Source organism: Pseudochaenichthys georgianus, chromosome 11 (genome assembly GCF_902827115.2).
Source record: "Pseudochaenichthys georgianus chromosome 11, fPseGeo1.2, whole genome shotgun sequence".
Lineage (NCBI taxonomy): Eukaryota > Metazoa > Chordata > Actinopteri > Perciformes > Channichthyidae > Pseudochaenichthys > Pseudochaenichthys georgianus.
This window is the reverse complement of record NC_047513.1, coordinates 3982897-4005704: the sequence shown is the minus strand read 5'-3', so window position 1 is coordinate 4005704 and position 22808 is coordinate 3982897. Positions and strand designations below refer to the sequence as shown.

Genomic DNA, 22808 nt, shown 5'->3' with positions numbered 1-22808 from the left:
GAGGATAGAGGATAGAGGAGGCTCTCTGGAGGAGCTATAACCCAGGATACGCTGATGTAGAGGAGAGAGGACAGAGGAGGCTCTCTGGAGGAGCTATAACCCAGGATACGCTGATGTAGAGGAGAGAGGACAGAGGACAGAGGAGGCTCTCTGGAGGAGCTATAACCCAGGATACGCTGATGTAGAGGAGAGAGGAGAGAGGACAGAGGACAGAGGAGGCTCTCTGGAGGAGCTATAACCCAGGATACGCTGATGTAGAGGAGAGAGGACAGAGGAGAGAGGAGAGAGTACAGAGGACAGAGGAGAGAGGATAGAGGAGGCTCTCTGGAGGAGCTATAACCCAGGATACGCTGATGTAGAGGAGAGAGGATAGAGGACAGAGGACAGAGGAGGCTCTCTGGAGGAGCTATAACCCAGGATACGCTGATGTAGAGGAGAGAGGACAGAGGACAGAGGAGGCTCTCTGGAGGAGCTATAACCCAGGATACGCTGATGTAGAGGAGAGAGGACAGAGGAGGCTCTCTGGAGGAGCTATAACCCAGGATACGCTGATGTAGAGGAGAGAGGACAGAGGACAGAGGAGGCTCTCTGGAGGAGCTATAACCCAGGATACGCTGATGTAGAGGAGAGAGGAGAGAGGACAGAGGAGAGAGGGAGGCTCTCTGGAGGAGCTATAACCCAGGATACGCTGATGTAGAGGAGAGAGGAGAGAGGACAGAGGACAGAGGAGGCTCTCTGGAGGAGCTATAACCCAGGATACGCTGATGTAGAGGAGAGAGGAGAGAGGACAGAGGACAGAGGAGGCTCTCTGGAGGAGCTATAACCCAGGATACGCTGATGTAGAGGAGAGAGGACAGAGGACAGAGGAGGCTCTCTGGAGGAGCTATAACCCAGGATACGCTGATGTAGAGGAGAGAGGACAGAGGACAGAGGAGGCTCTCTGGAGGAGCTATAACCCAGGATACGCTGATGTAGAGGAGAGAGGACAGAGGACAGAGGAGGCTCTCTGGAGGAGCTATAACCCAGGATACGCTGATGTAGAGGAGAGAGGAGAGAGGACAGAGGACAGAGGAGGCTCTCTGGAGGAGCTATAACCCAGGATACGCTGATGTAGAGGAGAGAGGAGAGAGGACAGAGGACAGAGGAGGCTCTCTGGAGGAGCTATAACCCAGGATACGCTGATGTAGAGGAGAGAGGAGAGAGGACAGAGGACAGAGGAGGCTCTCTGGAGGAGCTATAACCCAGGATACGCTGATGGATCCTCCGTGGATGTATTCCAGGCAACAGTGATGTTTCAAAGAGTCGTATCTCAGCCAATGAGAGCTCTGCATAATGCGTCCCTGGATGTCATGCTTGACCTCAGGATGAATGATGTGATGCACCTGCAGCCTCTAGTTTGCTGTCTTAGAATCCATCGTTCTGCATGACAGACCAGTTCAAAGGCTCACTCACCGTTGACAGACATGGCGGGCATCACCAGAGACATCTTGGGTCTGCTGGTCTTATTGTGGCTGATGGCCGGCAGCAGCAGGTGATCCTGGACAGAACCAGTCTGGGTTAATACATCATATATTCCCTTTACCTCCTTCTCATCCAATTTAAACTTTATCGTGGTACAATCCTTTTAACACAGACCAGTAACTGGGATTCTTATGCCTAATTCAATATTTGTAAACATCACAAATAGTCTAAAGACTTTCCATAAACATATTCAGTAAAGTTTCATGTGTGTGCTTTGGTGTCATACCCGTCTGAAGGACACGACGTAGAAAGTGTCCTCTCTCCGGTCGATGGCGTCCAGGAAGTCGCTGTAGGTGACCTCCGGACCAGGAAGCGCCTGCAGCTGGCTGAAGAGCAGATAACTCTCAATCAATATTTACAATTCAATCCTTTCAAAATGTCATCAAACACATTTCACTACTTGGTCAAATCCTCAGGGAGATGTTATGTAATGATCAGCTGTAGGTATGCTTCACCGAGGTCATTTCAGTTATACCGCACATTTAGACGCGTTCTTCTCTTATAAGACTTACAGAGCTTTTTACAGGAGAAAGGACATCTTCCAATATAAACGTGTTCATTTGCATAGCGTACCTTTCTATGGAGCGGTGAGCCTGGATGGGCAGATATCTGGAGAAGTTGGTCTTCCTCAGCTGAGCTTTCTGCAACAGCAAAGACCGATCGCATGATGAACATGACGATGAACCGGTAACATACAGATGTCAATCATGCAGAAATAAAGAACTGTGCGATAGAACATGATAGAAAGTGCATCAACAGAAGGAGACGGACCTGGGCGATCTTGGCCTTCTTGGCTATTTTGGGTTTCCCTCCGGACTTCTTCCTGTCGATCTGGTGCCGTTGGACCCAGCCTCTCAGCTCGTCTGCCAGCCTGTAGACACGTATGCAGAGAGCAAGAAACATTACATTGAGAACATAATCAATAAAGGAACACTTGAAAGAAGGAAGGAAGAAAAAGTGAGAAAGGACAGGCTGTTGTTCTGACCTGAGCGACTCGGAGCGGTTGAACTGCCTGCAGTCTGACGAGCTGAAGTACCGATCGATGTCCTGCAGCACCAGGTCCTTCATGTCACTGAACACATCACTCAGGTTCCTACACACACCCCATGTATGCATTACTTCAGGGGACATTACATTGACTTACATGGAGACTTATCCTAACCTTAACCAACACATGCCTAACCCTAAAATTAATGATTCCCCTCATGGGGACCTCCATTGTGTCCCCATAAGGGAAGCCAGTCCCCACACGTGACTGTGTAAACAGATTTAGGTCCCCACAAGGACACACACACACACACACACACACACACACACACACACACACACACACACACACACACACACACACACACACACACACACACACACACACACACACGGCTGTAAACACTGGCACATTGTCAGCAGAAACATGGTCTTATTTTATTGAAGGAGAATCTGCGAATCAACCCTGAATTGCCCATGAACAGTTTAATCAGGTCAGATCTTTGTTGTTTTAATGCAGAGACCTACAGATTTCCCACCTATGTTTTAACGTACACGTCAGCCTTTGAAGGAAAACAATACTTTCAATCCAGCAGAAAAACAATGTGTTCACGTGTGAAAGTGAAAGACGTTGGGGAATCTGTCTTGATAGACGCTACAAACATGTTTGTCTGCATTTCTTTCTCATGGTTGAAAAACAGATCTCTTAACTGCGAGGTCAATGTTTTTCGGTTTGTCTGCTTTCACTCCTCAGTGCAGTAAAATATGTTTCAAAACCAGTTTTTCTACGACGGTGAGGAAAACAGAGTGAGACATCTTCTCTCTAAAGCAGGCGTGCCCAACCAGTCAATTGCATCTAAAAATAGAACAACAATATTCTGTGTTATCGTTAATGTCCTATAACATAATCTTCCTGTGCCATGTGTCTTGAAAACATTACCCACTGTAGTGACGTGTGAATACACTCTGTATCAACAACACTGTTGTGTAACTTCAGTTAAATACTTGTATGTGTGTAGATTAGAAAGAGGTAAGATAAAGGATCTGCAGTATTTTATGAAGTATTCATCGTACAAAGGTCAGTTTTATACAAGTAGTGTGTATTTACCTGCTAGTAGGCTGTCAGTAAGCTACGCCTCTCTACTTGGACTGGTAGATCTCTCAGACTGGCAACTTTAGAAGTAGCTCTCGGTTCAACAAAAGGTTGGGCACCCCTGCTCCAAAGGATCATTTCCCAGTAAAAGGTACATATAAGATCAGAACGGTAATTTAGGACTCATGAACGTAGAATGTTCATATTGAATACCAACAGCTAAAATGTTAGATCTTTTTTAATGATATCTGAATGAATGAAGCTCCATCTTATTGTATTTTCAGTGTCATTCAGACTAAGTAAAGGTATTGTATCGGACTCTCTGTCTACGGATATTTCATATGGATGAACTTTGATCAGGTTGATCTTGTTTGGGACATCTCTACTTTTGTCTCTTTCAATGTATTGAACAGAACAGTTTCTCATTCACTAAAGATAATATACTGTAAGTTAAACCCCCCCCTTTAACTTTATAAAATATATATTTATTCTATTATTGGACAGGTTTATATAAATATCTTTATTTTATCTTTTTATTGCACACTTACTTTAACTTCTAATGTTCATCAACATATTTCCATCTCATTAATATGTTTTGCATTAACCCTTAAATGGAGCAACTCTCACGAAACAAAGTCTTCTGTTAATCAGATACTGACCTGAACTGATACGACTCCGGAGCCTCGTCTCCGGCCTCCTCCTCCAGCTCCGCCCCGTCCTCCACTCGGCTCGGAGGGGGCGCGGCCTGCTGCTGGTGGGCTTTCTGTTGTTGTTCAAACTCCAGCAGCCTCCGTCCCGTATACGGCACCACCCCGTCCTGTAGACCCGTCAGCTTCCTGTCTGTGATGCTGCGGAGAGGAGAAGTCAGAGCTCAAATTACTCTTCGAATTTGAAGATTTCATGAGATGACGATTATATTTCAAATCATTTCTTTATCTCATTGTACATGTATAATGACATTAAACTATTCTATTCTATGGTGGCATCGTATCGTTTTTGTTAACGAGTAAAAGAGTATTTTACATGAATCAGTTCACATTCCTTCAAAATGAAGATGCTTCCGGCATGTTCTCAGTCAGTCACTTCTTTGCCTTCTAAAGGAACTCTTCAGAAGGCCTGAACAAGCAGCAAGGTGTAAGATGCTAGAGTGTGCAGGATACCTGACGGGTCCGAAGCTGAAGGTCATGAAGAGCAGGACGGCCATCACGCACACGGCTCGCTTGTTGCTCGCTGAGTCACTGCCCTGAAACACACATGGAAACAACTACTGAATATTCACACAGTTATTTTTTATTTTAAAAATATAATCACACATTTCTTGTGGGAAATGTGGCATAAGCAGTGAGACAGGTTAGAGGGTGGTGAGGTTAAACCTGATACATGTTTAACATGTTACTGTCCTTGATAATGTGAAGGAAATACTGGAATTCAAAAGGGAACCGAAGGCCATCATTCCAGCACCTTCTTTAACCCTTTTCCACAAAGGTGGATCGGGTCCCGATTTGAAAACAGTTGTTCATGTCTCCACTGCAGCGAGGCCGGCCCTGGGCTCAAACTCTGGTTACACTCGAGCACCGAAAACAGAGAACCACATTTTCTGGAGGCTGGGCTGATTATCACAAACAACAACAGCTCAAGAAGAAAGTCGATGAAGAATTATAAGTGCCGAGATCAAAAAGCAGCCAAGTAGCATTCTGATAGCCACACCGACCTGGAAAAGAATATACATTTGGCTAAATTGTGTTTGTAATCTCAATCTGGCTTTGTAACAGAAGAGCAACATGTGCACAGTCTGCCATTGTTGTTGTTGTTGTTGTTGTTGTTGTTGTTGTCATAAACAGTGATGTCATTATGTGGCTTCGCTCAGGCTCTTGTCGGTGGTCTTAGTGACTGCTTGGTTTACACTCTCACCAGAAACCTTAGAGAATCTTTACTTCTGCTGTTCTGTTTCATCGAGTACCATTTTGTTTTGTTCTTTCCTTTTGGTTTCAGCCTGTTAAGGTTTGTGGATGAAAACAAGATGTGAACGTAAAGGCCTGTAAACACCTTCATTTCCACATACAAATCTTTCTTCTGAGCTGTAGCCTTTGTCATGACGACTACTACTACTGCTGCTGCTGCTGCTACTACTGCTGCTACTGCTGCTACTACTGCTGCTACTACTGCTACTGCTGCTACTGCTGCTACTGCTGCTGCTACTACTGCTGCTACTGCTGCTGCTGCTACTACTGCTGCTACTACTGCTACTGCTGCTACTGCTGCTGCTACTACTGCTGCTGCTGCTGCTACTACTGCTGCTACTGCTGCTGCTACTGCTACTGCTGCTGCTGCTGCTACTGCTGCTGCTACTGCTGCTGCTGCTGCTGCTGCTGCTGCTGCTGCTGCTGCTGCTACTGCTGCTGCTGCTGCTGCTACTGCTGCTGCTGCTGCTGCTACTGCTGCTGCTACTGCTGCTGCTGCTACTGCTACTGCTACTGCTGCTACTGCTGCTGCTGCTGCTGCTGCTGCTGCTACTGCTACTGCTACTGCTGCTACTGCTACTACTGCTGCTGCTGCTACTGCTGCTGCTACTACTACTGCTGCTACTGCTGCTACTGCTGCTACTGCTGCTACTGCTACTGCTGCTACTGCTGCTACTACTGCTGCTGCTGCTACTACTACTGCTACTGCTGCTGCTGCTGCTGCTACTACTGCTGCCGCTGCTACTGCCGCTGCTACTGCTGCTGCTACTGCCACTGCTGCTGCCGCTGCTGCTGCTACTACTACTGCTGCTGCTGCTACTGCTGCTGCTGCTGCTGCTGCTGCTACTGCTACTGCTACTGCTGCTACTACTGCTGCTGCTGCTACTACTGCTGCTGCTGCTACTACTACTGCTGCTGCTGCTGCTACTGCTGCTGCTACTGCTGCCGCTACTGCTGCCGCCGCTGCTGCCGCTACTACTGCTACTACTGCTGCTACTGCTGCTGCTGCTGCTACTGCTGCTACTGCTGCTGCTACTGCTGCTGCTACTGCTGCTGCTACTGCTGCTACTACTGCTGCTGCTGCTACTGCTACTGCTACTGCTACTGCTGCTACTACTGCTGCTGCTGCTACTGCTGCTGCTGCTGCTGCTACTGCTGCTGCTACTGCTACTGCTGCTGCTGCTGCTGCTGCTGCTACTGCTACTGCTACTGCTACTGCTGCTGCTGCTGCTGCTGCCGCCGCTGCTGCCGCTACTACTGCTGCTGCTACTACTGCTGCTACTGCTGCTACTGCTACTGCTGCTGCTGCTGCTGCTGCTGCTGCTAACCTACAATAACTACTTTCACCTCGAGTGTGGAAATGACATGGTGTTAGAGCCACAATGAAGTCAGGGTTATTATTTCGATTCATAATTTGATAAATGATTTAGTGATGGAGGGGTGATTTATGTTGCCGTGGTGAACACCTTCGGCTGCTTATTGTTTTGGATTGCGTGTCGTCAACCCGCTCGATAGAGGCAAGAGGAAACCCTTGATGCCATGACACATGGCGCTGTAATTGAGTTTTGCCGCGGTTATTCTCCCTCTTCTCCCTCTTCTCCCTCACCTCCTTCCCGGCCAGCCTCTCCCTCAGCGCCTGGTTCTCTCTGCGCAGACGCTCGTTCTCCTGCTGGGCCTCCCTCAGCTGAGCCTCCAGGGTCTGCAGGTACTCCTTCTTCTTCTTCCTCGACTGGCACGCAGACTCCCGGTTCTTTATCATCCTCTGCTGCCGCTTCAGCACCTTCATCTGCAGCAGGAGGGGGAGGAGGAGGAGGAGGAGGAGGAGGAGGAGGAGGAGGAGGAGGAGGAGGAGGAGGAGGAGGAGGAGGAGATGGGCAAACAGGGGGAGAAGGAAACATATAAATAAGAAAAAGGAGGAAGGAACGGAAATAGCTCAGAGGAGGGAAGGGTTTTAAGAAAAGGGGGAGGAGGGAGGAAGAAGGGATAATGAGGAGGAAGTGAAAGAAAGGAGGAGGGAAGATGATCAGGATGTTGAAATAGAGGAACAACAAAAAGAGGAGAGAAAAGGGAAGGAGAGGAACACAAGTAGAGGAAAGGTTTAACACCCTGAGTAACCAAGTCAACATATATCAGTTAATGTGAGAAGTGTCGGGTGGAACACTCCGGGCTTCAGTGGGATGCGACTAAACCTTCTACTCTGTGTTCTCTCTAGATCACATGCCTGATGCACACAACAAGATCCCATCTCTTACATGTTGCCTTAGCGACAGTGAGGGAAAGCAGGCAAGACATCATAATACATTTGATTTAAGCTGCCTTTCGTGTATGCCAACATTGACTCAGGCTCAAATATATTTGGTATTTCTGTCATGACTGAGGCTAAATACTGTGTCCTGCCTGTGGGCAAGATGCAGGTGCAGGGTTTATCCCTCAGTTAAAACAAGACATAAATACGTTTTACATGTAACAGTGAGGTGTTAATCATTTAAGTGGCGCATCAGGGCCATTGTCGGTACAACACAAGTGATATCGATCCAGGAAATGAGGTTAATATTCAAAGGAAACCAAAAGGTGTGTCTTGAGAAACCAGGTCAACTCATTTTAAGCTATGCTTTGCAATTAGTATTTTGTTTTCAACATTCCAGGGCGTTTTTCCTAGTTCAAACTTTACTTCTAAATTGTATGCTTTCTAAAATATTTAACTTCTTTTACAAAGTCACTCAATGGAGCAATCTTCAAATTCTCTCAATTAAACTGCTACTGCTTATGTATACTTTCATTTCAAATGTGAACACGCAACATATGTGTGTGTGTGTGTGTGTGTGTGTGTGTGTGTGTGTGTGTGTGTGTGTGTGTGTGTGTGTGTGTGTGTGTGTGTGTGTGTGTGTGTGTGTGTGTGTGTGTGTGTGTGTGTGTGAATAAATAAGAAAATAAGCTCACTTGACTACAGGCAGGTTTCTTGTTGAGATTCAATGAAATATCCAGACAACTCACATCGATATCCATGCAGTTGTTGCCAGGTAACGTTGCCGGAACGATGGGTTTGCTGCAGGGCAGGGCCGTGGGGCTGGGGCAGTGCTGCGGGATGCCGGGGGACAAAGGCTCCATTTTGACGATGGCCGGGGTGGAACCGAGGCAGACGGACTGAGACAAGACGACTGGGGGAGGGAAGGGGGGGGGGGGGGGTTGAGCATCTGAGCTTTGTTTGAAGGGAAGTTATTCAGTGTTGCTCAGTAAAACCCAAGCTCTGCGACGTGCCTCCATAACGTAAAGCATTCATCCGTCTACCCTAGTTATCAATACAATAAACAGAATTTCATTTTATTGTATAATATTTCATTTGACATTCTGTTCTTGTGTATCTTATTCTATTTACATGTGTATAGACTCCTGCATCTACTTGGTCACTTTCCAAAACATTCTGCATCATTTAGCTTCAAGTATTTATGTATATAGTTTACTTCATCTTCATTACTTGCTTTCAAATGAATTTGAATAAAACAGACTGTTACCAGGTCTGTTCTGGTCCATGGAGGGGAGGCCCTGCAGGATGAGGGCCTTGGGGGCTGCGGGGGGCTGGGTGACGGGGAGGCTGGAAACACACACCGGTCTGGGCTGGATGGGAGGCTTGGTGCTCAGGATGGAGCTGGCCTTTAACGTGGCTGCACCCGGCACAACTTCAGGAGACAGAAAACATAACCCTTAAAACAAACGCGATCTCGCTAAGCGGTCCTACGACGCCGGTTTCTCTGTCCGGCACGTTCACATGAAAGGGGCGGGGCTAGCAACATTTGACCAATCACAAACATGGAGAAGCGTACTGACAGCGCAGCGTCATACTTCCTGAATGAAAAGTGAACTTTAATATTAGACATATGAAGAAGTTAAACTTTAAACATCCATGACTTAAACACTTGATCAGGATCAAAGCCTCAGAGCTGCACCTGCAAGGTGAATACAGCTGGGAACAGAACACGTGTTTGAATGCGTACATTAACAGGTTCATGATATCACTGCCCGTCTAAAACACGATCTGACTTCAATTACATTTGTCTCGAGTGTTTCGTCAACTTAATGTGTTGCTTAAAATAATACTTCTGCATCCAGTCTGTGACACTGAGTGTTGCACGGCCAGATACGGCTCAGCTGACTCAGATCAGGAGATATGTGATACATTATGAAGTGATATGATGTGGACTGTACTTAATGTTACTCTGATCCGGGTACTTATGTTGTGGCCGATATTTAAGTAAGCTTTCTTAACGCTAATGTTATAATAGTCAGATTGCTCTGAAGATGGGAGGTGATATTCTATTCATGTTCACGTTCACACAGTCAGTTAATTTTTGCCGGCCGTCTTTCCTGCGACGGCAGTTTTTCTGTATTTCCTTTCTCCTGTAATATGACTTGATCGCTTTAAACTCCGCCCACTGAGCTCTGATTGGTCAGCAGGCAGTGCTTTCACTGAGTTGAGCTCTTAGCCTGCAACCTAACCTGCTCCGGAGCAGGTTAGCCGTTCAGCACAAGTTACCGTGGAGATCTAGCCCGGTAAGAAGAGAACCAGCATCGTAGGACCGGAAAGCCAGAGTTAACCCTGAAGTTACCTCACTAAGCGAAGATCCGGCTTCGTAGTACAGGCCTCAGGACTCTGAACTACAACTCCCAGAGAAAAACCAACACATGTTGGTGTGTGGCGCTACCTGAAGCCTGTGTCTGAATCCCACCGAGGACTGCTGGGATCTGTGCCTGTAGCTGGGCCTTTGGTTTAGCTGAAGTTGCCACGGTGACCTCCAAGGACCCCAGCGGAGGGGACAGCACGTCTCCGTACATGTAGGGAGGAGTGGGGGGGTTTTCCCCTTTAACTGTGATCTGGAAGAGAAGACGCAGTCAGATTTCTATACATGTAAAATAACTTGTAATAATCTGTCCTACGACACCTGATTGATGCTGCTGCAAACATAATGTCTTATGTTTAATTATATCACATAAAGAACATTTCTAAATGTTGGCATTGGAGCAGGGTTTTTTCAGTCCCTTGTATTAGAGACATTATTTATATGTCCATATTCATCTATTTATATTTTCATATATATATATATTTATTTCCAAATGTCCTCAGTTAATACAAGCTTGAACGTTTCAGCATGTTGTTAACTTCCTTTTCAAATGTTTTCTTTCTCCAGCTTTTTCACATTTATAGGAAGACTTTTAATGTGAAAAGACATGTTTTTTGTTTGTATGGTAGCTTAACATCCTCCAAGAGAGAAACAGAGGAGAACAGACTGGGTTGATCTAATCACAGTTGTAGCTCTTTTGTGATTTGTCACCGAGTCGTTTTTTCCTTTTCCATGTTTTAGTTCAGGGGTTCCCAACCTTTTTCCCCAAGAGCCCCCCCAAATGACTCCTGTTGGAAGTTGCGCCCCCCCCCCCCCACACACACACACACACACACACACACATTGTTTTTATATTGATAGGTTGAAATGTCCAGCAACAGCATACAAAGTAAAGAGGCTAATTAAAGCGGTAATTAAAGTTTAAAAGTCTCAAAATGCTACAGCTACCGTCACAAACTGGATGGATGTGAAGTGTGTTGTTGAAGGAGGATGAAAGCGTAATCAAGGAGCTCTATTGGAGTGACTTTGAAGGTTATTGCACTCAGGATTAACTCATCTGGATTCCCGCTGTATGAAGAAATGAAAGGACGGCGCAGAAGTGCAAACAATTCACAAAGGGATTAAACTGTTTAAAACACATGCTCAAAGTAAGCCGGATTTTGCCGATGTGTTTATGTGGATTCAAAAGTCGGACATAATCTACAAAATGGAGGAGACCGATCTGATCGGAGCAACTGGGACAAATAATCCACCTGAAACCGGCATGGACAATGACTGTTTTAAAAATGCGCTTATCCAGACAAGCCCGGTTTGGACACTTAACGCGCGGAAGAAACATTTATATTAAAGAAAGAATTATACATTTCTGTCTTTTTATGCCTTTAATACTAACTTGAATTGTTATTCAAATTAATTAATCAATTATTTTGTATATGTTATTGTAATGTAGAGACAAGGCTTAGTGACAATCATGTATTGCGTTACAATTATATGTAAAAAAAAGACTAAATATGATATTTGGCCTCAAATCGTCTGAGGCCTGGCGCCCCCCCTGCGATCTTTGGCGCCCCCCAGGTTGGGAACCACTGCTTTAGAGAGAGCAAAACACCTTCACTAATCAATGTGTATGATGATAAACGAGACACACGCTTACACAACTCATCAAAAGTCATTAGTGAACACACACCTGAGCGTGGTCTGGGGACGCGGCAGAGCATTCAGAACTGAAGGAGGATGCAGGGGAGGGAGGCTCTGCCTTCACCTGGAACACTGGACACACAACCAAACACATTAACGCATGAAATACTGACAGTTTGAGCAAATCGGTTTTTGTTAAATTGATCAGAGCTCAGAAAACTTACACATTTCCACAGGTAACGGCTTAGTGATGGTCATTTCACTCTTTATCACCGGAGCCCCCCCTTCAGAGAAGAATGACACGAGCATGTTTCAAACCAAGGCTCACATGTGAGCTTGGAAGGCTTAATAATACATCTGCAAACTCATTCAGAAGACACAACAGTAGGAGAAGCAGTCTACAATCAAATATAGATGAAAAGATGAATGTTTAAGTTGGAGTGTTTGTGAGGAGTGGGACCTTTTGTTCAGGGAAACAATTCCACCAAAAATGTCCCAAAAATATCAAATCGGTTCCTCATCCAACAAAGAGTTGATGACTTTCAGCTGCATCACTTTCTGATGGTGGAAAAACAATACATATAACACAACATTATGTATGGCTATGATAGGCTTACAGGGATATAAGAGTTGGTTATCAGTGTGCTGTTCTTTAAGTTGAAACATAAGTGAATGATTCTTTTTACACAAAGAATACTGAGAGTTTATGACGAGCTTTGCGAGTCACGGATTCAAAACGGAAAGAAGAAGCAACTTCATGTCTTTTAAAGCATGTTTTTTCTCCTTTGTAAAAGATGAGTCTAGCGATGGTATTCAACATGTTATAGTTAGTTATTCATATCGTCAACGAAACCCATGTTTCGACCTAAACTACGCATCACCGCGGCTAAGCTAAAGGACGCTAGTGTTGGGTGTGATGATGCATAACAGTCTTATTTAGTCATGTGTTGCAACCGCTGTTTTTATGACACACAGAAGCTACATTCAGCGGAGCAATTAGTGACATCCTAAAAGAAAGCACGACGTCTCTTAAGCTTGTATATTAACCACAGACCTTATTTCACACAACTAACCAAAAAACATTTGTGGAAACCAAAAGTCTAACATGTTGGGGTTATAGTCATGCCTGTACCATGCTATACACAACAGATCATCGCCCCTGAAAACAGGCCTGAACAAAAGCCTATTGACCCTCTTTCTTTGAGTGAAGGTCGCTTGAATAAAAGCTAAATATTCCTGAGGTGATTTTTAAAGAAGGTCTTAAGTAGGAACCAATTGGCTTGGGACGGATCGACGAAGCAGGAAGTAATACAGCATTGAGAAAAGGACCCAGTGTTGGTTTTGGTCTTTTCACAGGATTTGATGTCAAGACAAATACAGAATAGTGCAGCATAATCCTCTGTTTCCTTATTTAATCCTGATATATCCAGGTACAACGATAGTTTATATATAGTTTATTTATAAAAACGCTATTATTACAGAACTGCGCTTGCTTTTAATCTTATTAAATGTTTTCCACCCTCACCGCTGCGTCAGCAGTGGGGATGAAGCAGCTCCTGTTTAATGGACTTGAAAGCAAAACACTGACGCAGCTGGTTTCATGTTTCCACTGAAGGCCTGTGATAGGCCGGTCTGTTACCTGTGAGAAGGTTTTCGTCAAGGTGTTGCCATGGCGACGTGGGGTTGTCAGGATCGAGGGTGAACACAAGGTTATTGTCAAACTGTGAGAGGGAGAGGAAGGAGGGAGTCAGGTGGACGATTTTGCAAAACAACCGCTGGCTGGATTTGTGCGTGTGAGTGTTCGTGTGTGTGTGTGTGTGTGTGTGTGTGTGTGTGTGTGTGTGTGTGTGTGTGAGTCAGCCATCCGACACAGTTAGCCTGATTATCCTTTGACCCATCATCTGAACTAACTGGGGCTGTAACTGCAGCGTTTATGCTGCTGCCAACTAAATGTAAGAGAGACGCCAGTATTCCAAATGACAGAGTGAAAGAAATAATTCACGTCTCTACTTAAGTATTTCACAATAAAGATATGGAATATTCATGCTGCTTTGATACTTACATTCATTGTTCATAGAGGCCCTATGATGCCTTTTGTTTTATATAGGTTTTTGAGCATGGAAATGGTCTTCAATTGGTCTGCAGATATCAGAGCTTCCTCCAGACGGGTGGGGGTTATTCCCTATCTTTACTCAAGAGCGTGGTCTTTACATTTGAGAGCATACTTTATGCATTTCTTTCCCTGCCTGCCTGCCTGCCTGCCTGCCTGCCTGCCTGCCTGCCTGCCTGCCTGCCTGCCTGCCTGCCTGCCTGCCTGCCTGCCTGCCTGCAGCCACACACACACACACACACACACACACACACACACACACACACACACACACACACACACACACACACACACACACACACACACACACACACACACACACACACACACACACACACACACACACACACACACACACACACACACACACACACACACACACACACACACACACACACACACACACACACACACACACACACACACACACACACACACACACACACACACACACACACACACACACACACACACACACACACACACACACACACACACACACACACACACACACACACACACACACACACACACACACACACACACACACACACACACACACACAGGAGTCCGGGACAAACAAAGTCACACGGGACACGCCCCTTTTGGCTCAAATACGGGACGGTTGGCAACCCTACTTACTATGGAGGAGTGGATTGAGAAGTGCCGATCTCCAGAAAAAGAAGCACCTAAACGACGACAATGCTCAGCTGTCTGTCTAATATGTTCGCTAGCTGTTATTGTTGTTGCACTATGTTTTGTGCAGAAGGCAACGGAGGGATGATTTTATTTTATTCCCGGGATGATTTTTAGTCCCAGTCTGCCACTGAACGTAGCTATTATGTAGTGCTGGTATGTATATATATATATATATATATATATATATATATATATATATACTAACTGTGCATCCCCCCCCCAAAAGTTGTAAATCAAACAAGTGCAGTACATGCTATGTTATAAAGCCGTGGAGGGCGGGAGTTGATAAACCAAAGAGTAACCGCCCTTACGGGACGCTGTAATTAAGTAAAGCGAACGCACCCGCAAGGACACCTGGCCTCCTATTGGTTGAGGGATTTTGACAGGATTGTTGCACAAAAGTTTCGAGCGCGCACAGAATAAATCTGAGAGCAGAAATGTCACAGAAACAGCCTGAGTGCGAGGAGCAGGTTTGAAGCTGGAACACAGGAAATCTGTAAGCAGCAATATATCTGAGTGCAAGCTACAGTTTGAGCAGAAGCAGAGCTGATCTAAGCGCAAGCAGCACTATCTGAGTGCGAGGACAGGGTTAGAGGGAAAGAAATACATAAAGTATGCTCTCAAATGTAAAGACCACGCTCTTGAATAAAGATAGGGAATAACCCCCATACAGACGGAGCTTCTATTGGCTAAAGCTCAATCACATTGTTCGTGCTAAGGGTGGGACATCTCTTGTAATTCCTATTTTCCCTACATCATTTTGAATAGCTACAAGTTGCCGTTACTCAAATGTAATTTAGTAAACTACTAATTAAGTATAAAATACTGAGATGTGACTAGAAGTGTAGGCTAATAGTTGCAGAAAGGATCAAGCTTTGATGTATTGCCAGGCTAAAGTGTTAAAAGCTATGGAAAGCAATGACTGCGGTTACAGTAACAGTGTGAAGGATGCATGCTGCAGTGACACCTTTAAAGCAAGTTGTTCCTTTTGTTTTACGGAAGAAAAGAGTTTCACTTAAGCTTACATTTGAGAAGATGTTTCAAAGAACGTATATACTGTAGGAGTATGCAAGCAAAGGTAGTGTATGTATGTGGCTGCGTGCAGCTGGAGGGGCTTCAACATAATGTCGTTTACAAAAGAGGGGCCCATACACTATCAAATGATGAGAGAACCCGAGAGAAAATAGTTTCAACTTTCCAAAAGCAACGTGACATGTTTCATTTGTGCCCCTGAATGACTGGAGCGTTTGTCCAGGAGGCCGAGCATCGGTTTCTCTCTCAGTGCGGGACAGAAACCAGAGCTCTTAACAGTATCACTTTCTTTTTGTCTCCGTACGTACCGCCGGCTCTCGTTTCACCCCTCTGCTGAAGTCAGCGTCCTCGCCCTCCTCCATGCTCTCACACTGGTACAGACAGGCATCTGAAGAGGGAAGCACAGAAATAAAATACAACGTTGTATTATTCAATATTTGACTATGCAACAATAAAAAGCCAGCTAACATTTTAAATGTATCTAATGTAGAATGTGTCCCAGAGAGTTCATTAGTCTTAGTTGTAATTTCTTTCTTCGTTCACTTTCCACACAACACATCTTTAACATCAAACACCACCAAACAGAGAGGGCAGGTCGCTATGGCAATGATGATGATGTAGAAGCAGTGGCCGGTAGCACCTATGAATTGTGCAACTTCTTTTTAGTGAAGCACGTAGGCCATACGACACAAATACACCGATCGTCAGATAACATGGAAGAAAGAAGCGTGGTGATTGGGCGGACCAAAGAAGACTCGTGATTAAGGCCCAGTTCCAAACCACAGATGAACGAGGCTCCCTTCTTGCAGGTGGGGGGTGTTAATAGAGAGGTGAAGTCACGCCCATCTACTTCCGCCCCATGCGACCTTATTTCTGAAAAATAATGTGTTGAAGTCAATGGAGAGAGAAAGATTATCTTTCAATCCCGTTTGAATTGTGCCATGAATTACACACACGATGTTTGTCAATCTTAAAAAATCATTTCCATGTCAAAAAAGTCACAGCTTGTCGTAAAACTGTTGAAATATAAGACTATGAAAAATACGCAACTAGAAAGACTACAAATCCCAGAGTTGCGTAAGTGAATTTAGCTAGCTGACATTAACGTTCCACATTACACTCGTGTTACTCACCGACACCTTTTAAAGCCGGTCCCGCATGCTGGAACCGACTCACTCCCCGTGTGTGTGTGTGTGTGTATGTGTATGTGTATGTGTATGTGTATGTGTATGTGTATGTGTATGTGTATGTGTATGTGTATGTGTATGTGTGTGTGTGTGTGTGTGTGTGTGTGTGTGTGTGTGTGTGTGTGTGTGTGTGTGTGTGTGTGTGTGTGTGTGTGTGTACAGCTCTCAACGTGCCCAGACTTGGAGTGATTTTCACCTTTTAATACTTTTCGCCTTTTATTTTTTTTGACTTGTAAAATTATCTTTTAAATTGACAAACATCATATCTGTAATTCGTGGCACAATTCAAACGGGATCGAAAGATAATCTTTCTCTTCCATTGACTTCAATACATGATTTCTCCGAAATAAGGGCCCATGGAGGTCCCCCGGAAGGGGAGGGACTTCGCCGCTCTATAGAGCAGACATCTTTGGGACAAACTCTCCTCTCTCCAGGAAACGCCTCAACTTTCAAATCAGCATCTCTTGGACAAAAGATAACTCAAAACATCTTTCATGGCCTTTCTTTTTTGTAAAGAAAAGTTTTAGTTCTAAAATCTTATGTTTATGAGGTGCTTGGTTTATTCACCAGTCCCTGTAAATATATAAAGCTTTACAATCAAATGCACGCGTTACTGTTTCCAAACACGGGTATATGATCCTAAGTACTGACATACGAAGTAACCATGAAGTTGTTAACATCTGTATGAGAATATTAAATATCCATCTTGTTGTGAAGTTTATCAGATTGTCTGCACGGAACTATGTGTACACAGTGTGTTTCATGACGGCCACGGTAGAGCAGCAGGTGAAGGCAGGTGATGCTTGTTGGATTGGAACGGCCCTTAATGTGGTGGACCCTCTATGCCAGGGGTGTAGAGTCATGTTGAGGGACAATGTTCTCCTGATCTGAAACGTTGTAATGTTTAAGATGCCTGCCATCGTCTCTGCCAAGATGAATTCATCATGATTTGTTTGTTTCGTTGTTCTCATCAAGAATGCACCAGTTCTGCTTTTTTTAACGATATTTCTGTAATGTGCAGCCTGATGGACTACTAAGCTACAACTGCATTCCATTGAGCAAGCCTGTGTTACAGGATGACAATGTTGTTTGGATCCTTGAGGAAGTGTGGGAGTAAAACAGTGACAGCCAGGAGGCGAGGCCGCCTTATATACGGTGGGCTTGCGCACGCACTCAGGTCGGCCTGCCCCGAGGGGCTGGCTACGTTTAAAGATATCTCAGTAGGTGAACGCTCGCATAGTAGGATCAAGGGGTAGTACCCATAGAGTTCAGTAGAGGACGGAGCCTGTGTGAGATATAACCAGTTTGCCTACAACCAGAATAAACCCACAAACCGAGAGGAAAAGTTCCACGAGGGTGAATTGCCTGGTTAACTTGTTCACATAGAAATGACAGATACATTTTGTTTGGTATTTCTAAGCAGCATATGGTAAAGAGGATTTCACTACGACCCTGTCTGACTCTAGTCCTGCTTTGCCTTATCTGATGATGCAGAGAAGACAAAACGCGTGTGGACTTTGACACTGAAACAAACAGGGAGGCTTATGGAACCGCATCCTGTCCAAGAGAGCAGGTGTGACTCGCTGTGCAGCAGCACATCTGCTCTGTACTCCAGTATCACATATTCAAATGTCATAACACTGCAGGAACTAATGGACTGCCACACTTTGGAACGTTACTCATGTTTACTTTCTTCAACATCAAAACAACAACATGTTTCAAAAAAGGAGTTGGTAGTTAAGTTATGTTATGTGTACTTCACTTGAGTATTTCCAATTTGTAAGATACTTGATCTCAGAGGGTAATATTGTACTCAACTACATTTATTCAACAACATTTTGGCATATTAAGATATTACAAACAAAATATAATCACATCTGTTGATAATTAATGAAATGATACAGCCTTTTTCTTTTAAGGACCCATTTGAAAAGAAGTGCAACCTGTTTAATGCTCTCTTCTTTCTCCCAAATACCCTCAGTGGTTTTTTTTGCCCTCAATATCCATTGTGTGTTAGCCTCCATCGGTACCGTCTCTATTGCAGCTGCACTGACCCACTTCTCTCCAGGGAGTCATTCAAGTGTCCTCTCCTCTAACGGCCCGTCCACACAGCGGCGTGCGTTGACGCTTCCCCATTCACTTTGAATGGGGTGACGTCACTTTTAGCCGAAATGCATCGTGGGAAGCGACGTGGAGCGTAGCTGGCGTGGCTCGCTGCAAAAGTTGAGCAATGTTCAACTTTTGACGCCTCGGCGAGGCGTCAGCCAATCGAATCATATGCCAGTACAAGCTCTAGCCAATCAAACCGCTGCTTGTGTGTCAGGGGCGGGAGATTCATGTGATTGGTTGTTGGTCGAGTTTCAGACACGCCCGCCGGCAAGCGTCAGCACACGCCGCTGTGTGGACGGGCCGTAAGAACAACAGAAGAGTCAAACAGAAGACCTGCTCAATCTTAATGTTTGCCTGCTAAATGTAGGAACAACACGTACAGCAGCTGGTGGTTATGTGTCACTGCTGCGTGGCTCTGATTGGCTTAAGAGATATATAGACATGTGGAAAGATTGATACTACAGGGCTGCCAGGACGTCACTCTTAGTAACGTGTGCACATTAGTCTGCATTATCATGCATTTTCTTTTATGTACTCCGACTACACCAAAAGCCATTTACTACTATGTTTAATACACACTCACCTTACCACACTTGCACTACTCTATAGAATATATACCACTGATGATAATACACAGTTTTCACATCATGCCTCCAGCTGTTTATCCTGTATATACTGTCAACGTATGAGCATTACTTCTATACTGTTTCCTGCAGTTAAGGTTTGGTAATATATCAGTATTATCAATGTTATGACATGAGACTACATCTTGTCTTAGAGTTTAAAGATACTGTGCTATGTTGCTGTTCAAAAAGCTTCACATAACAGACATGTCATGTCATTTCCTGAATCCAACAGGCGTGTGCATTCTTTTCCTTGACCCTCTGTAAATCCACATTACCATCTTTTTAAATAATCATGTAAATATTTTGTGAAAGCTAAATGTGTCAACCTTAAAATAACGTTCCTACTTGCACTGTACTATGTGCATACTTTGAATCCATACACACTGTTAATATTGCTCACACATTGTGTTGTGTATTACTATCCTCATATATGTCTTACTCTTGCTCTGCACAGTTTGTTGCACTCCTGCTTAGATGCTAAACTGCATACAATGTTGAGGTACTTTCCCTGAGTGTTTTCACTTTATGCTCCTTTATCCTTTACTCTAGTGGTTCTCAAATGGGGGTACGCGGACCCCTAGGGGTACGTTGGAGTACTGCAGGGGGTACGTCAGATTTATTTTATGTTAATGAAAAAAAAAAAGAGTAATGCATTTAAACAAACTGCTAATAGTAGATTAACTACTTTCTTCAAAAGTTTACAGTAATTCTGGATAATAACATGGGGAAAATACACGGGGTGCTCTCTTTTCCTCTCGCTCTCCTGACAGCCCGTCAGGCTGTGCAGCTCACTGAACCTGTAATAAGTGACCCGACAGTAAAGAATACATTTATGTATAACTAGTTTAGCTAGTTCCAGAGTAGATGCAATAGCCAAGTGTGTTCGGTCTAACTCTAACTGTATTTCATTTTGCTCCACTCAACGGTCCGTCACAGCTGGGAGCTGTGATCATGCAGCGCTGCGTGTTCTCCGTCAGCAGCAGCTGATCTGATCTCTCTCTCACGTCCGGTTAGACTTCACTCGCGTTTATGTCCAAATCTATCAGATCTAGCTAATGATACGACTGCCTGCTTATCAAAGGACCTAAACAATAAGCGTTGCTTGGCAACGGCGTGTGGCCGCAAAGTATAGCGCAGCATTATGCATGTGTTTATAGGAGGGGTCAAAATCCCATGCTCATAAAATGCTCATATGTTTTCTCTTCATTCCCCACGCCCCAAAATATATAAATATACACATTTTAGGAGCAGTGTGGGTTTTATATGAACAGACAGAGTTACACATATTTCAAAACGCGAAGTGTAATAACTGCAGTTAGCCTCCCTGTCAGAATGACAAAGACCCTCAGTGAAGCACGAGCCCATGTTTCACTACATTGTAAGAACAACTTATTAAAAACATCAGTTCAATGCAACTAATGTCGTCTCAGTGTTATTGCATGATGTTAAAATTGGTTTGCCATGAATTTAGTGATGGATTGTAAACATTTCAAATGTAGCATTTAAGTGTTTCTCAGTTCCAATGTTGTTGTTTTGATAAATCAGACACTGGTGGTGCAGCGCTGTGCTGTGCCTCTTTAGGCTTGTGTTGGCGCTGATCAGCGGGGACTTGGCTGAATGTTTTTTTCAATGGGGGTACATTATTAAAAAAAGTTTGAGAACCACTGCTCTATACATTATTTAACACATTTTAGTTGCTAGTTTTTTTATGTAGATTATTAGCCAATACCACATATTAATACATTATTAAATAATCATTGAAATATAACTATAGGTTATGATATCCAGCAGCAGTATATAAATTCCTTCAAATTAGATCTATGTACCATCTGAGATAAACACACCATAATCAAGTAATGGAATATGATTCTGAAATGGGCCCTTAAGCATAATAAGTACTTTTACTTGTGGTACTTTAAGTATGTGTTCATGTCAATACGTTTGTACTGTTATTTAAGTAAGTTATTAGTATTACTTTATTAACACATCTGAGTACTTCTTCCACCAGTGGTTGTCTCAGTTTGTACTGTGCAATGATAATACAGTTGAATCTAATCTAATATGTTAACATGATGACATACAGTAGCAGGTCCATACCCTGTTGTTCAAGTTTAAACAGGTGTCTAAAGGTGTATAATAACCTGCTAAAACTCCATTCAGTTTGGTGTAATCTTTTAAGTACATTCAGTTTGGTGGATTTATTTGAGCATGCTTCTCAAACGAACCACTTAGAAGCCATATTCCCATGCTTGTGTAATGACTGAGTTTAACCAAGCAACACAAGACGAGAAACGGTGGTTCTTACAGAGTTAAAGGAAGAGAACAGACCAGAAGGAACAAGTGCTTCTTTAAATGTGTGATCTGATCTCGTTTCCACACACCGTGTTAGAGATAAACAGGCATATCCGGGTCTGCTGACGGAGGAACCACACATACACACTGCAACCGCGTGCTACGGGCATCTTGGGCATAGTTTCACACATTCTTTTTTAAATAACACCCTTATTTTTCACAATGGAAATGTTCCATGGGGGAGGGGGGATCACAGTTTATACTCCCCAGCTTCGGAACACCGTGGGGCATCCACACACGCCCGTTATCACACCCGTCTAGTCTTGTATCGTTTGAACACACGTGTATTTACATTATAAATGCATTCAACGTGAACTCACCCCAGTCTTCGCTTGTCAGGAGGTTATCAGCGAAGAAACGACTGTCCAAATCAGAAAGTAAATCCGTACTCATAGCCACAAAGGCGGTGTGTTTGGAGAGCAGGGGGCTGCAGTCAGATAACAGCTAGCTTAACAAACACTGATGCGTAACGGCGGCTAAATTTAGCATTAAGCTACCTGGGTCAAATTGAGGCTGTATATCATGTATAATTCAAATGCCTGGCGTGTTTCTTCCGTTAGAAAAGTGGTATATTTATTTATCCAGAGGATACATTGGTTCTTCTTCCCTTAGCTTCGCATATGACAGACAAGGAAATGCATTTTCCGGAAAATTACACCTACTTTTGACAGAGCAGCCAATCACGGCCAAGAGTGGTCTGATTGACTAGGCAAACAACCAATGAGTTGATTCAAAGACTGCAATTGGGACGCCAGTCAGCCTATTGTTGAGGTCGATGCAGAGAGAGAGGGGTTTAAAGGTGATTTGGCCGAATCGAAACAGTACATTTTGATAGACAGGAAAAATCGACCAATAGACGTGCAAGAATTGCGAGTCG

At 44.2% G+C, this 22808-nt stretch overlaps 1 protein-coding gene across 3 annotated transcripts; it reads right to left on the bottom strand.

Moving 5' to 3' along the window:
• Window positions 1–687: 687 nt before the first annotated feature.
• atf6b (activating transcription factor 6 beta) lies at window positions 688–22564 on the bottom strand. Of its 3 annotated transcripts, none has more exons than XM_034094546.2 (16): window positions 22252–22564; window positions 15966–16045; window positions 13456–13537; window positions 12041–12100; window positions 11866–11948; window positions 10263–10431; window positions 9075–9239; window positions 8503–8720; window positions 7169–7348; window positions 4762–4844; window positions 4261–4449; window positions 2507–2614; window positions 2293–2392; window positions 2095–2162; window positions 1748–1847; window positions 688–1537 (listed from the first exon to the last, which is right to left on the bottom strand). In XM_034094546.2, exons 1-16 carry the CDS (start codon window positions 22322–22324, stop codon window positions 1445–1447), a joined length of 1851 nt encoding a protein of 616 aa, XP_033950437.1. In that variant the 5' UTR covers window positions 22325–22564; the 3' UTR covers window positions 688–1444. The 3 variants fall into 3 exon arrangements, with proteins under 3 accessions (XP_033950437.1, XP_033950438.1, XP_033950439.1); XM_034094547.2 differs by having other exon boundaries at window positions 8557–8720; XM_034094548.2 differs by lacking the exons at window positions 13456–13537; window positions 15966–16045; window positions 22252–22564 and adding an exon at window positions 12277–12367.
• Window positions 22565–22808: the final 244 nt, after the last annotated feature.

Excerpts from the sequence above, each read along its gene's own strand:
- atf6b (XM_034094546.2), bottom strand. The coding sequence starts at position 22,324 with ATGAGTACGGATTTACTTTCTGATTTGGACAGTCGTTTCTTCGCTGAT. Across the intron at positions 12,101-13,455 it reads TGACGAAAACCTTCTCACAG|GGGGGGCTCCGGTGATAAAG; the intron begins GTAACAGACCGG and ends TCTTCTCTGAAG. Across the intron at positions 4,450-4,761 it reads TTCAGCTTCGGACCCGTCAG|CATCACAGACAGGAAGCTGA; the intron begins GTATCCTGCACA and ends TCCTCTCCGCAG.